We start from the raw sequence: 15,899 nt of genomic DNA on the forward strand, positions 1-15,899 counted from the left end.
TATTCATTTATATTTTTGAAATAAAAATCACACTTGTGAAACTACTTAACTGCAACTTTGCATACATGTACACAATTGTTGATGTTGAACGTAGTTTTAAATTTTTTGGGAAATGGATTGTATGTTGTAAGTAGTTGTAAGTTGTTTGTAATGTTTGTTGCCTTCTAAAAAGGTGATATAAATGTTATCGTTTTTGTTTTTAATCAGTCATATAATTTCTTAAACTCCGTATTGCTTCTGTACTTAATACTTTTTACATGCTTTCTTCTTTAGTACTTTCTTACACCAATATATTAGATGCTCCAGTTATGGCCACTTTTAGAGAAAGTTTGAAAAGGAAAATCTATAGTAAATGACTGACTAAAGTGTATATTTTCATGCAAATATCATTATTTAGTATATTTACTTGACTCAGCAACCATTTTAAAACATTGGGATAGAACATTTTTGATTTTGAGTTAAAAATTGCCAATTATTTTTTTCCAGTTTGTATCAGTTATGGCCACCTCTTCACCAGTTTTGGCCACATTCATGTACCATTTATGGCCACATCAAAATGATTATCTTAAAAAATATGTTTAGAAACTCAAAAAAAAAAAAAAAAAAAAAAAAAAAAAAAGTACTATAATGTAATAAAATGAATTATTTGTATGTAAATGAATATAAAAAAACTTATATTTTGTTTTTAAGCTAACTATATGTATAAAACTAAATGTTAGTTACTTTTAGATACTTATGGATGCTTGGTAGAAAAAACGATTTATTTTGATATATTTTGTTTAATTGACATTATCCGAATTAAAAGGATAAATACCACATGACTCAAATTCTGACTTAATTGCACTAGTTATGGAAGGATGAAATATTATTTGCTTTAGGGCTTGACAAATATATTTTTGTGATATCTTCAAGTTTATGGTCAAATCTCCATTCCTGCAAAAGGTTTTCCAGCATTGTTTCAGTGGTCCAAAAACAGATACATTAAATGGCTGCAATATATGTGTTAGGGTATAACGCTACAGTGCTAATATATTTTTTTCACGACGAAAATTGCTTACATACAAAGTTGTGTGTGACTTGTGCCCATCCAGAAAAATAATCACCAGGAATGATGTCTTTTTTACTAATAGATAAGGGTAAAAAACATTAACAATATACTCATAAACGGTCTTCCACCCAGAATCAGAAATTCCAATTCTCAGGAGCACTCTGTATTATATGCTTAGGTAATCTCAAGCATTTAAAAATTGTTAGTGAAGGAGCAACTTCACCAGCAGCATTAACTGTAATCAATGTCATTATATTTTCTTTATCTGATCCAGCAACATCATAAGTATTTTCTCCTTTTGGAGCAAGGACCAGGACGCCTTTAGACAAAAAGAAAGAAGTCTGATCAGTGTTGAATACAGAATTTGGATTGGTCAAAACATTTGCATCTTCACCAAGCAGAACTTTTACTCTATCAAACCACTTTCTAATTTGACTTCTAATTTTTTGAAAGTCACATGTTCTAAAAAAATGAACAAATGAGGTTCAAGAAATAAAGAAGGGTTTGTTTTTCTTTTAAAATTGTACCTGATTTGTTATATAAATATTATATGTTTAATATTGGCGAAATTGACATGAAGTGGCCATAACTGGAGTATCTACCCAAGCTACCTAACTAAGAAATGGGTAGTTGCAGGGGATTCTGAGATTGTCAAGTACTTCTTCCGTAAAGGAGATAAAAGCTTGAGCCATTATCAATAGGCGCTCTTAACCCGGCCTATGGGTCCCCAAAACTATATATAAATTTGCAAATACAGTAGAGTCCCGACTTACGCGAGGGATGCGTTCCAAGACTCCTCGCATAAGTCGAAATTTCGTGTTGTGGAAAAATGTATGCAGAAACATTTTTTAGAAATATACCAAATATTTTAGACATTTGTAAGCACCCCTCAAACTGCTTTAAAGCATTCCTCAACTATACATTACAGTTTCTTACGTAAATAACTCAACTTTTACTGTAGTTAAAAAATAAAAAAGCTGTTTTATTCAACATAAAATAGTTAAAATGCACAAAAAGAATGATTGATAAAATAAAACAACACGGTACGTACAGTATGTAGTAATAATAAAATGCTGCACTATAATAGTACTGTACATAACAGTAATAATATTTATGAGTTAAAAAAAGAAGGTGATGAAGATTTATGCTGCATAATCAGATTGTTATTTTTTATTAAATACATTTTAAAATACGGTTGCTTCACCTTTTCTTTTTATAACGTTTCCATTTATGGCAACAAGCCCCTCTTCCCTATCTCTTTAATCCACAATGCAAGAGCAGCTTCCATTTTCATATACTTTACTCAGACTCTGCAAGCTTTAACATTGAAACTAAGTTCTGAACCTATACGGATATTATTTTGTTTTGACTTTTAACTGTACGTATAGAAGATTCACTCATACTTATTGCTTTGCACCGTCAACGTTTGGTAGTTGTCCGAGCATATCAAGAATCTTAATCTTCTTTTTATTGTCAGAAACTTTATTTTTCCTCCCCATCTTCATAAACTTTAGATGAAACAGCTCACTAAGGTGCCATTATATTTCATCAACTTTAATGTTTAGAATGAAAAAAAAAGAATGATGCTGAGCATTTTTTTTTATGCACTAACAACGTGATGCATAGACGAGTTTGGTGTGGGAACTTTCGATGGTCTGTGTGATGCTAATGGGATGTAATAACGTTCACAAAATATATATTTAGTTGTCAATAACGAAGCCGATACTTCCTTCTAAAGAAATTCATGTTGTGGACGAGGAATTCGCTCGCATCAGCTCTAAAATTTGTTACTCGTGGAATATTCCCGTTATAGCCATTTCGCGTAAGTTGAATCTCATTGTAGCGGGATTCCACTGTATCGAAATATGATTTTAATTTGTATTATGATGTTAAGAATTAAGAGTATAATGTGTACAGCATGCAATTTTTTGCATCAAAACAACCGTTTTTGTCATCTAATGTCGTAAAGTTGGATTCCTGAACTTTTCCCGTTTGCAGAAATAGATTTTTCTCATGCCACCCGTGTCTATGTCTGCCATATACACTTTCATTGATATCATTGATACTTCACCCCTCACCTCTTCCGACGACACCCAGTTTGAGAATCCCTAGTTTAGATAGTTTACAACCTCAGTGTACTTTAACCTGAAGCATATCTGCAATGAGTGCAGTTTCACCTCTCTGTAGCATTTTATTTGATTGCACTGTTCAAAGGGTTCCAATCAAAATTTTAAAAATGAACCCTGAGTGCTATCTTGTCAGATTAAAGGAATCAACTTTAAAATATGGAAACCATATCACAGACCGAAATTATCAAAAAAGGATTGTAATTATGATTAATCTTTTGTCTAAGTATTTACTGTCGTCCTTCTTATTAACTAATTAGGAGAGAGTGGAGGCACATTTGGACCTTTTTTTGGTTGACATAAAAATTTAACTTTTCCTATTTAAAAATTTCTCTTTTTTATTTTACTAACCATAATCTTACTCTTAATTTCTTCAAATCTATTTTGTTCAAATATTAAGTGGCATGATAACATTGTTTTTTCTTTAACTATTTAAAAAATTGTTCACATTTGCCCTGTATTAGGCAGTGAGAAGTAAAGGGATTGATGTAAGTGGCAAAGTTAAAAATTTAGACATAACAAGTACAAATGCTAGGTGAACCTCTCCTCTGTCTTGGGGCAAGAGATAGTATTAGTCAGGGTTGGCAAAAACCCGGGTTTTTTTAAAAAAGCCCATGGACCCAGGGTTTTTTGGGTTTTTTTAAATAAAACCCAAAAAAAACCCAACTAAAGCTGGGTTTTTTAAAAGAAATGTGGGTTTTTTTGTCTTTTTTTAGGGGAAAGGTGGGGTACTCGTAGCATATTGTAGCATAAGTATATGAACAAAGCACAAAAATTGTCTTGATAAAAAAAAGATGGAAAATTCAGCGTTTTCTGAAGAAAGGTATAAAAGACGAAAAAATTAAGAATGGTGAAGTTTCAGATTTTTTTAGTTTCCATGATTACCAACAGTTAAGGCAAAGTTACTTCTTGAGTGATAAAATCTATTGTTTATTTGTTCGTTTTTAATTTCGACATTTTTTTTTTGTATTTTACTTTATTATATTTCATTTTGTTATGCAAAACTACTGTAGAACCTCAAGTAGTTTAAATCCCTTTTTACTGAATTCCAGCTTAATCAAGACATTTCTTTGAATTTTATGTTGCCTGTTTTTCTATTTCTGTGTACAGAGTAAGAAATATTACACTTTTTCGTCAGATAATGAAAATACTGTACATCCTATTCCGTTTTCTGTCCGACCATTTGTAAAACCTGTTAATTTCTAAAAAATATACCTTGTTTATTCGAGTTTTGTGACGTATTGGTTTGCAGAAAATAATTCACATGAGAGCCTTTTAGCTAGAGTAGTATCCTTTGTATAATCTACAAATATTGAGAAAATCTGACGTGACAGGACTTAATCAAGATAATTTGAGTTTATTATTGACCAGTTGAAGGAAAAAAGTTAAATATATTTATTTAAAATCTTTGAAGCATTTTTTAATGCCCTTAAGAGTTAAGAAATACTATTAAAGTTCAAAATTCATTTTTTTATGTCCATTACCTATTGTGAAGAAGAAATAAAAAAGAAGTTTAAATTGTAAAAGTATTTAAATTAATTATTTTTAAAAAAAAAAGTTCTCAGAAAATTTTAAAAAACCCAAAAGTGGGCTAAATAATGGGTTTTTTTAAATGGGTTTTTTCAAAAAAACCCATTGGGTCCAATCCGGCCAACCCTGGTATTAGTAGCTCTGGCAGGTGCTGCTATACAGCATGATTTAGAAAATCTTTTCCATGAGAGTCTACCTAGAACCTTATCTTTAAACACATTTTACTCAAAATTTGAAAATGTCCACTTACATCCCTTTGCTTCTCACTGCCTCATATGGACATGCTTGGGGCATATATGAACACCGTAAGTAAAACAATATTACTAATTTAAAATTACAAATACCAATGACTTGAATTCATATAAATTGGAAACTTTCTTCATTCTCCCAATTATATGATTAACATTTTCAATGATAAACATTGAAGCTAAACTTTTATTTTTAGCTCTTGAAAGAGAAAAGCTTCTATGTTATTTCATATAGAGTTTGTCTCCCTTCATCAGTCGATACCAACCATTCTTTCACCAAGTATTTTTTACTTAAACCTTCTGCAAGTTAAATTGAAATATTCCAGCTTGAACCTAAGACAGGAACCAACCAAACGCTCTTGGAGGAATAGACACCCTCTTTATTTACTATTTTGTGTTAGGTTCAAAAAAGGAAATAGTTATAAAAGGAAATAATAACATTGTTTGAGAAAACATATGTTTCCTCCCCCCCCCCTCCCAACTGCTTATTACTGTGAAATTTAGAGAAGGGGTATCACTACACTACACTTCAGGGTCCCCTGTACCTACCACTTCATTACATATGGTTTAATTGGTTGGATAAAAGCTCTGTTTTTTTTTTTTTTTGAAATCCAGACCAGAATCCGAGCAACCTCTGATCAAGGCCTACTAAATGCCTATCGCTTACTTACTTTTAGCATAGAACAAAATGATCCCAGTAAGAACAATTTGGGTACTTTCGCGACAGCCAACTATCGAAGGTTGAAACTATTAGACATTTATAGTGGAGTTAATATAATTAACAATTTGATTTTATTGTTTGGATCCATTATCGTAGCAACACCATCCATATATTGCTGCCAGGTAGCATTATTAGAATAAAAGAAGAGGATCACTTTTAGAAGCAAATGTGATAGGCATTTAGTATTAAGGAGGCGTTGGTTCTTCTGATCCAGCACCCCAGAGGTATTGATTTTAAATGGTAGCTTGGACATATTTAACACTAGAATTATGGCAGTTTTTGCATCTAGAAAATGGCGGGGGTCATTTTGACCCCCGTTAAAGAAATTGGTGTAGCTTCCTACATATTGTCATATGTTTTTAAAAATGAAGTTAAAATAAACTAATTTATAATAATTACAATTTTTTTGAGTATAGAGTAAGTTTTAACTATATACAATAAAGTGTTTAAAAAATATTTTTTATAGTGAGATTGTGAAATATCTAGCGTTGTTTCGGTTTCATTAAGAACATTTTAGAAATCTACAATAAATTAAGTGAATAATTTATCAAATTTTGCAGAAAACAGTTCCTTTGTTTGACATTTATTTATTTTTTTTCTTACTCCACTGAATTTTGCACGTACATAAATTTACTTACAGCTAAAAAAAGTTGGTTTATACTTGATATGTGTTCCTCTCTGAGTTCTCCTTCTGCTAAACGTAATTAAAGAGTCCTTCTGCTGATAATTTCTAAGTACATTTCCTAAACAAAATTCAGGCATTTATAGCTGCTCAGTCCAAAATATTGTGAAAGATTTATTCTATACTGGCCAGAGGCGCGAGGGAATTTCAGGGAGTATTTCCTTCCCATTTGATCTAAAGCATCTAGTTCTTGCAGCATTTTTACAATTTCATCTTGCCTTAGCCCTCAGTTGCAAGACTATAATATGCTTTTACAAAATCAAAAAGTCACATAAATAAAACAAATCATCTTGCAGAACCTACAATCATTCATCTAGGCCTAATATCTTTTCGCTGTTCTCTTGCCTTTAGAAAGTATATTTCCAGTATTAAGAATCACGTGACAGGCAGGTGTGATGTTATGCAGACATCAGTTCATTACTTTTTGCTTGTTGCTTAGTTGGCAAAAACAAATATAGCTTACAGAACAAAAATATACTGCAATGAAATGCATTAGCATTTCCTTTTTCTCAAAGGGGTCAAAATGACACTTCCCGTAATTCTAGGTATAACATTCCGTTTGGGGCTCAAAAAAAAAAATTTTTTTTTCTTTAAATCTATATACTATCACACAGCATAATGATTTAGGAAAAGTCAAGAAAGGATTAAGAATTTAGTAAAAATATAGAAGAGCAGTTAGCAAAAAAAGTTTGCTTGGGATCAAAATAATCCCTTCCATAATTCTAGTATTAACCTGCCCCAGTCACTATTAGCTAACCTGAAAGATCTTGCATTGCCTGGCATTGAACTTGGGGCTCTTCAGTAACAAGTTCCAACACCTTATCGATTGATCCATTTCCGGTCTAGAAGGGGTCAAAACACTGTTCTAATCTGTTGCTTTTATTTTCTTAATTTTATTTTTCTGTCATTCAATCTTTCTCACCTGTATGAAGCAACAATGACCGGTTTCCTTCCTTATCTGAACAAAATATGAAGGAGCTCTGATCCTTTGCACTTGGGAGAGTGCAATATCAAATGTAAACAATGCCATTCTTTAAGCATTATAAAGTAATATTGAATAGGAATTTTCTTTGTAGATGTTAGTTTCAGACCACTTTCTTAATAAGAATGTCAGTAACATATACAGTATATGTCAGTAATATACACATAGTTATTATACTTATTTTCAACCCCTCTTTATGCTTCTTTAAAAGAGTATTTTTTGCATAAAAAGATAAATAAAAGGATTTATTTTTCTCCCATAATATTTGTCTACTTGAAGTCAAGGTTCTAAAATGTTTTGCTTGCTTTGGAATTTAGAGATAGTCAATTTTTCTCCTGCCGTGATGTTTAAAAAGTTAAAGCACTGTTTTTTTTTAATGTGTTTTCTTTAGTTGAAGACAAGGAAAAAGCGTGATATATACAAGTGAGCACTAGAAGGATGTACTGCTTTGTAATATTTGTGAACAAAAATCTTAAAATTTGTTTTATTTTTTAGGTAGGAATTTCCATAATGGACTCTGATTCTGATCGCACTATAGATTCTGATGAGTTTGAAGAATTTCTAGCTAAAAAAAAGACTCCCAAAAAACTCAAGAAAGCTCATCAGTGCTTGAAAGCACATGACATTTCAGACTCAGACTCTGATGAAGTCATAATCAAGAAACAAAAGCTGCATGTTGATCCTAGCCCAGCCAAAAAAGTTGATAATAGACCAAAATGCCAATATGGAAGCCAATGTTATCGTAAAAATCCTGATCACTTGAGGGAATTCTATCATCCAAGTAAGTTTGAATAATTGTTTTTTGAGAATAGTGGGCATAGCTAAGGTGGGGTGGAGGGAGTGGTCTGCCCCGGGTGGTATACTTTTGGGGGTGGCAATTCAGCACCTTTGATGTGAAAAAAAATTTAAATATTTAAATGAGGGAATCATACTTTAAATCTATTACTGGAGGCAAAGAAGAAAAAAAAAAAAACTTGGAAATGAAAGGTTTTGATCTGACTACAACTGCGTGTTTCAGTGTTTAAAGTTGAAATATTTCTGTAGCGAGCCCTTGAACCTTCTTCATTCCCTTAATGTCCTCTAAGACAGACTTAAATAGTATTTTTAAAACTTAAATTTTGGTAAGTATTCAAATAAAGATCCTGACTTCCTAACGTTACCAAAGTCTAAAACTGTCTTCCGTTTTGATGAAGATTCAGGAGCGAACCCCATCCCCCAAACGTTACTTTTAACTGCAAATTTTGATGAAAATGTTAAAAAATTGATAAATATTTCTCTGAGATAGACGCCTGCCCCTCCACCCTTTTTCGTAGGAAGAATATAAATTAAATTAGTTTCCCTTTATTTCCTTAAATGAAGTTTTCAATAAGTTCAAAAACACTGTGGGACATGATTTTCCTAACATGAACACTATCACATGTATTGAGTTACTTATTTAATTGTAACCGAAATTGCCAAATGATGTGGGTGTCTAACACATCACGTTTCTTAGTTATAGCTTCTATGACATTTTCATGCACCCTCGCTTATAATGTGATAAAAAGAATTTAATTCCATATATATTTCAATAATTAGAAGTAAAAAAAAAAACCTTTTAGCATATATTGTGAAAAATATCATATGCAACAGTTATCCTTTGGTAGAATATTTCATTTGAATTAGAATTGCTGTAAGTTTTTGAAGTGACAACTCTTAATATTTTAATTTACCTTTTATTCCGCGAGAAAATGATTTTTACACCCTTACATACAAAGCTCGGTGTGACGAAATATTTTGTCAAACCTATGGATAAATATGGCAAAGGATTTTTGCATTTGAAAAGTATTTTCTCAAATTGAGTGATGCTAAATTAAAAGAAGGCGTTTATGTTGGCCCACAAATAAGAGCGCTTATAAAAGAACAATGACCTTGATAAAAATCTCACCCAAAGAGAACTAGCAGTTTGGTTGTTTTTAAAGGAAGTAACTCAATGATTTTTAGTCAGTCATAAAACTTAAAATGCCAAATTTTAGTGAAAACCTTTTTTGCAAAAGTATGGCAACGATGGAGTGCAGAATGTCGTTTACATTTCTTGTATCCTCACTTCAATTGTTTCCCCCCTAATCTTGCAATGGTTAATGATGAGCAAGATCAACGCTTTCAGCAAGATATCATGTGTAAATAATGTTACCAAGGAAAACGGAATGCAAAAATGTTAGGAGATTACTGTTGGTTTCTTATTCAAGAGGATTTCACTATTCACTAGACGAAAAGTTAAATTTTCATCATTTTCGTTTATAGCATGTGGCTAATTTTTCTACTCGGTGATCAAACCTGTGCTATTTCTCCTCACAATGTAGGTATAAATTTACATTATTACTATATTTGTATAAAGATTCAAAATTCACGTAGATAAACAGATTTGAATTAGATCTAAAACTTTCGGTTTTTAGAAATTTATGGAAATTAAATTTGTCATAACTTTAAAATGGCATGTGTTACAAGAATTTAGTTTATATATTCATTTTTAGCAAGCCCAACTTGACCTAAATCAGGAGTTTTTCTCAATGTTATAGAAAAAAGTAAAATTCTGTCACACAATGTAGTTTTTAATGGTTTAATGTATTAGACATGACTTAATGAAAGGGCAGCAAATAAGGGGACCGTCATGGGCAGCAGAAACTAGCTACATGATAGTTCAGTAAGTTACCGCCCTATAGCCAGGGCTAAAGCAGAAATACATTAAATAAACCACCAGCTCAGTCATTTCCAGCCGAGGACTGCAGTTTCGTGCTTATTAGCACTCATCAGCCCGGCATAGGAAAGTGACTGAGCTGGGGGGTGGAAAACCTCTTATCAAAATTCGAGTTGAACCGAACCATTGCTTTGGTCACTCGTCTGGTATGTGCTAATTCTGTATTAGCTACCAGTTTGTTTGGTACTCTTAGCTTCCTTAAGAGGTTTTCCACCCCCCAGCTCAGTCACTTTCCTATGCCGGGCTGATGAGTGCTAATAAGCAAGAAACCGCAGTCCTCGGCTGGAAATGACTGAGCTGGTGGTGTATTTAATGTAGCTACATGATAGTTTGAGACCTATAAAGTAGGGGAATGTGGGGCAAAGTGAAATGGTTAAGATGACTGAGCTTTTTCAAAGTGAACGAATTGAAAATTTGATTTGAAATTAGTACCTGAGGAAAGAACATTGTATTTTATGATGGTACCTTCAAAAAAAAAAAAAAAAAATCAAAATTTTCACTTTTTCCCATGGGGCAAATTGAAAAATGAAATATTTTTGGAATGAAATATTTTCTATTTGATTGTGAAAAATATTTTTGAAAAACTTAAAGAGCTAATAAAATGATAATTGAATCAATGAAAAGATAATAAATCAAACAAATAAATAAATAAGTTAATTAATTAATATGGAGGAAAAATTAATGAGTGAATAAAATATTGAATGAATAAGAAAATAAGTGAATGAATGAATGATAGTGAATTATTATGCAAAGGAATGTGAATAAATTATTTAATAAATGAATACTTAAGTGATTTAGTAAATGATAAGTGAATTATTATACAAAGGAATGTGAATAAATTATTTAATAAATGAATACTTAAGTGATTTAGTAAATGATTGAATAAGTAAACGAAATCAACTATTTCACTTTGCCCCGCATGCACTTGACTAGTAGTGATAAATATTAAAAATACAAATAAGCTAAATACTAGTTAAATAAATACTGCACTAAATATTAGAAGGTCCCGTTTTATGTTTAAAGTCTTAAAAAAAACTTTATCATTTGATAATAGGAAAATTATTTTTGATTTACAATAAAATATTACAATTTGACTATTCATTTTTCAAAATTGCTTGTATTATCATATGCTTTGATTTTCAGAGGTAATTTTTCATTGACTGGAATAGCCTACATATATTACTACATAGTTAAAATTTACTAGGTCATTGGTGCTAAAAGCAAAGTAAATATTTCACTATTTCACTTTGCCCCGCTATTTCACTTTGCCTCACATTCTCCTACTATAATTTGATGTAAATCATTTTGTCTACTAATGTTCATTTTGCTAAATGCAATTCAGTTAAGAGATTAATCAATTTTCAAAAAGACACACAATTTTCATGTACTATAGATTGTACTTGAACTCTCTGGTATATTTAAAAAAGAGTACTGTAAAGTTTTGAAACTTTACAGCTTAAATTGAAGAAGAATTGAAAATAAGTTTTATTAATATAGCTTTTCATTGAATAGGTAAAGAAATACAGAAATCACCTGCTGTTAAATCCAGTTCACCCAGCATTAATGATACATCTTGTAACATGAAAACTCAAAATTATAATTTTTTTGTGACCAAAGTTAACGGAATACCTCAGCGATTTAATGGTGGATTATCTTATGGTATCAAAGGTAAAATTTATAAATTAATATATGAATTCAATGTTAGCTCAAAGTTTATAATTGTTGTTTTTCTTAATTGTAAAAATATTTAACTTTTATTTAATCTATTTTTTGAAAAATATGTATACAATGAGAACAGTTGTGATTACTCATTTACTGATTTTCGAATAAAAAGGCATACAATTTCTTAGAACATGAAAATCATTAGGTTAATGTGCGTTAGAGGAAGATATTAAAGAAATATTTTTGATAAAAGATTCCCCCTCAATCTTCAAGCACCTTGATTTACGGTAAAAAGAGTACTTTGGAAACATGGCAAATCAGTGTTGAGAAATTTTTTTTAAATATAATTCAATGTGAAAAGAATCAAGAAAAAAAATGATAATTTAAACCAGTTAGTACTTTACTTGGTCAAGAAAATGTCCTGTAATAATGCTGAAATTATGAAAAAAAGAAAAAAAAAAATTGAAACCAAATTTTTAGAAATGAAGAGCTTTACACTGATTAAAATATCACTGAGAATGAAACAGAATAACCAAGCATTTTTTCTTCAATTATTGTTCTAAAAAATATTCTACTTTCTATAAAAATGTTAGTTTTCAAAAACTAAAGATTTATTTATTTTTTAGGAAAAGTTTTCATTTCATGAAATTCTTTAATTATTCTTTTTACTACTAATTTTTATTGCAATAAAGTTCACAGTTTTGTTTGTTTATGAAATATTTTGCACTCTGTCTGTTAGTACTTTGCTATAAATATCAATTTTGCATCTTCTAAAAAACATTTATTGCTTTCTTGCAGATTTGTTATCTTTTAAAGATGGAACTCTCATTGCATCTGCCCATGTAAGTTTTTTTTTAATTAGAACTTTGGGCTAGTTTTTTATTTGGATTTTAGTTGCAAAATTTTCCACGACAATCTCGAAAACATTCTTTTCACTATACTGCCATGGAAAATTGAAATGCAGTATCTGTAGAAGTTCATTTTTACCGTTTATTTTACTTTATTGTACATGCTTGCTTATTTATTTTCTGCTAAAAATAAAGTACGGAAAAATATCAAATCCCAACTTTCCCTATCGTTAGGATGGAATCCAAAATGTGTTTCTTCAAAAATCTCAATTATTTGGATTATCGTTGTTTGAATTCATCTTTTTTTGTATTACTCTTCCAGGGGTCTGGCCAGAGGATATTTGGGTCCGTTAACGGACCCTTCACAAAAATCCGATCAACCAAAATGGACCTTTCACAAAATCCCGATCAAACAAAACGGACCTTTCACAAAATCCCGATCAAACAAAACGGACCCTTCACAAAATTCTGATAAACAAGATCGGATCTATCACAAATTGTTGATTGAAAGAGCAAATTTGAAAGCAAAATAATGCATATTTCTGTGTATAAACCGATAATTTTTGGAACCTTTTTTTAAGTCAACTTAGAGGCATCAGCTTATACAAAATCGGCTAATTTTGAAAAAAAAAAAAGAAAGAAAGAAAAAATCGGCACTCTTGCGATGCTCCTGCAAGCGATAAATAATGGCTACTGTCAAATAAATATAATGGTTGTTTGTTTTATCACAGCTAATTAGCAGCGGTGTTGTTGTAAACTTTTCTGAAAAGGCATTGGTAAGCACTCCCCCCCCCCCCCCCCCCGCTCATAATTTAATAAACAATCATAATATATATCTGCGAAATGAACTTAGAACTGCAAAGGGATAGTAAGGGCGAGGAAAAAATATGATCGCTTCAGATAGGGTTACCAACTTCAAAACTATCACCACTTAGCGTCTGGCGTTGAACCTTTAATAATGACTTGATTAGAAAATATTCTCATCATTTTGTCGGCTTGTCAATATTTGCGTTTTTACGGTGTGGTGCGATGTTTAATTGTTATTTTGGGAGAGAATTATATGGATTTTGATTTTTCGATGCTAACAAAGATGATTAACTTTAAATAAACTCTTTTAATTACCGTTTTTTTTTCTTTAGATGTCTACATTTTGAAAAATGCAATCTTTTAACATCTGATATGAGAATCATATTTTGTTCTTTTTTCAAGCTAACTTCGTTTTATTAGGATTCAAATAAATGAAAAGTCTCTTTATTTCTGTTAGAACTCTCATTTCAAGTTTTTAAAGCAAAATTCCATTTTCTGTTATGAGTCAAAAATTAAAATGCTGAATAGATGGTTTATTTTATTTTATTACTATTTTTTTTTGGGGGGGGGGGGTCAACTGTGTCCACAGATATTAATGATATGTTATCATAGGACTCTAAAATGCAATTTTAAAATTATTTTATAAAAAATATTTCTCTTACAAGCCGTTTTTATACTTTTGATGCCTTCACTTTGAGAATTGCGATCTCTTTGCATCCGCTATGGGAATCCGATTTTTCGAATTTTTGATGATTATTACGCTTTGTTAAGAGGTAAACAATTGAAATATCTTTTTATTTTTGTTAAAATCACGGAATTTATAAGTTTTAAACGAAATTCTGTGCTTTTTAAGAGTGTCTTGGGTCAAAAAGTTGAATGCTGAACCCTATTCTGAATTTTGTTTTATTTATTTATATTTTCATTACAATTATTTTAAATATTGTACAGAAATATATCTAGTATAAAATTTAACATAATGCAGAATGGTAGATAAATATTGATACTTGAAAGAGCGATGCCCCCACCCCCGCCAAATATCAGAAAAAAAATCCAGAATGATTTTCTCGCCATAGAAGAGGAAAACATTCAACTTTAAGTTTAATTGATGCAGTTTGTGCCATCTCTAAATTCTAAAATTTCGTTTTAGCAATTTTTTTTTTTTTTTTTTTTTTTGCGAAATTTTTTGATTTTTCACAAAAGTAATTATTTTTTCACAAAATTATTTGATTTTTCACAAAAAACGGACCCTGTGAAAAATCCTGGACAGACCCCTGTCTTCATATTTAATTTATTTGTATTAAGTTTTTCATTTTTGTAATAGTTGACAGTTGACTGGCTGGTGGCATGATGGCAAGGTGCTGGTCTTCTATGCCTTTGGACCCAGGTTCTGACCTGAGGTGGCCAGTCTGTGGATTTTCGAGATGCAGAAAATCATCAGCGCCCACGTTGTATGATTATGGGTCCCGTAAAAGATCCCTTGAGTATTCGTTTGGCTTAGAATTCCCTTGGCAAAATTTAATATCTAGTGGAATTTTGCATCAAATAGAGCTCAGGTGTCTCCATATGGTGGAGAGTGGGCGTCAAAAACTATCTGTGTCATGCATCAGCGCCTTAATGGTGGCACATGAAAGACTGATGCATTGTAGGGGAGCTCACTAGGTCTGGTTATGGCCTAGCTGCCTCTTCAAAATGAGCCTCTTGTACAGCCCCACTGGAAACAAAACAAAAATGTAATAGTTAGGACTTCAGATGCATCATTTCTTTCTAAATGTTAACTAAAATCTAATCAAAATACACAAATGCTGTTTAAAATGACTTATAAAAATTGCATAGATTTAGTTTTTTTCACTATACATTGTTCTCCTCTTTTCAGTTCAATTACATGTTTGATGTACCATGGTTGATTCAACAGTATCCTGAAAAGTACAGGTAAAATGTTTATAATCAACTTTAGTATGTACTAAAATTATTTGAAATGCAAATTGCCCCCTTTTTTTTTTTTTGAAATGCTTTTTATATTTTTCGACTAGGCTTTTTTTTTCTTTTCGGTTTGTTACAAGTCCGTAAATACCAATTATTATCATTAAAAGCATAAAAGGTGCAAACACATATGAATTGAAAGATTAGGCTGGGTTGAAAATTCAGTGACTTGTCTATAGATTATGAAATACAATATGATTTATTTCTTTTAAAAAGCAGCTTTTAACTGTTCACTTTAAAGTTCAATATTTTTTTTCTTCTTTTAGTCCTTATAGATTTATGCTTTGTTGAAATTTAGTTGGGATTTTGATTAGATTTTTTTCAAAATTATTCACCTTTACAGGAGCTGTCCTTTAACAATCGTTCATGGAGCAGAAAGAGAATCTAAGAAAGCTTTAGAAAAATCTGCTGCTAACCACCGTAACATAAAGTTTTGTCAAGTATGAGCTTCTTAAATATGTTCATTGTAAATTAGTATTTTATTCAATTTTTGTTATCCACTGAATATCCCACAACAGTTTTACTTTATCA

The 15,899-nt window shown here is 31.0% G+C and overlaps 1 protein-coding gene across 3 annotated transcripts in view; it reads left to right on the forward strand.

The window, feature by feature from the left end:
* The first annotated feature begins 78 nt into the window (after positions 1–78).
* Positions 79–15,899, forward strand: part of LOC129224310 (tyrosyl-DNA phosphodiesterase 1-like) — a 61,964-nt gene continuing 46,143 nt past the window's right edge. For 2 of the 3 annotated variants that reach the window (XM_054858745.1, XM_054858747.1), the window contains exons 1-6: positions 79–126; positions 7,833–8,118; positions 11,584–11,739; positions 12,532–12,575; positions 15,262–15,317; positions 15,712–15,808. In XM_054858745.1, coding sequence (XP_054714720.1) covers positions 82–126; positions 7,833–8,118; positions 11,584–11,739; positions 12,532–12,575; positions 15,262–15,317; positions 15,712–15,808 — 684 coding nt within the window. In that variant the 5' untranslated portion in view covers positions 79–81. Of the gene's footprint in view, positions 127–5,835; positions 5,898–7,832; positions 8,119–11,583; positions 11,740–12,531; positions 12,576–15,261; positions 15,318–15,711; positions 15,809–15,899 lie in introns of those variants that run through there. The other variant, XM_054858746.1, reaches the window with a different exon arrangement.

This window comes from Uloborus diversus, chromosome 6 (genome assembly GCF_026930045.1).
Source record: "Uloborus diversus isolate 005 chromosome 6, Udiv.v.3.1, whole genome shotgun sequence".
NCBI classification, from domain to species: domain Eukaryota; kingdom Metazoa; phylum Arthropoda; class Arachnida; order Araneae; family Uloboridae; genus Uloborus; species Uloborus diversus.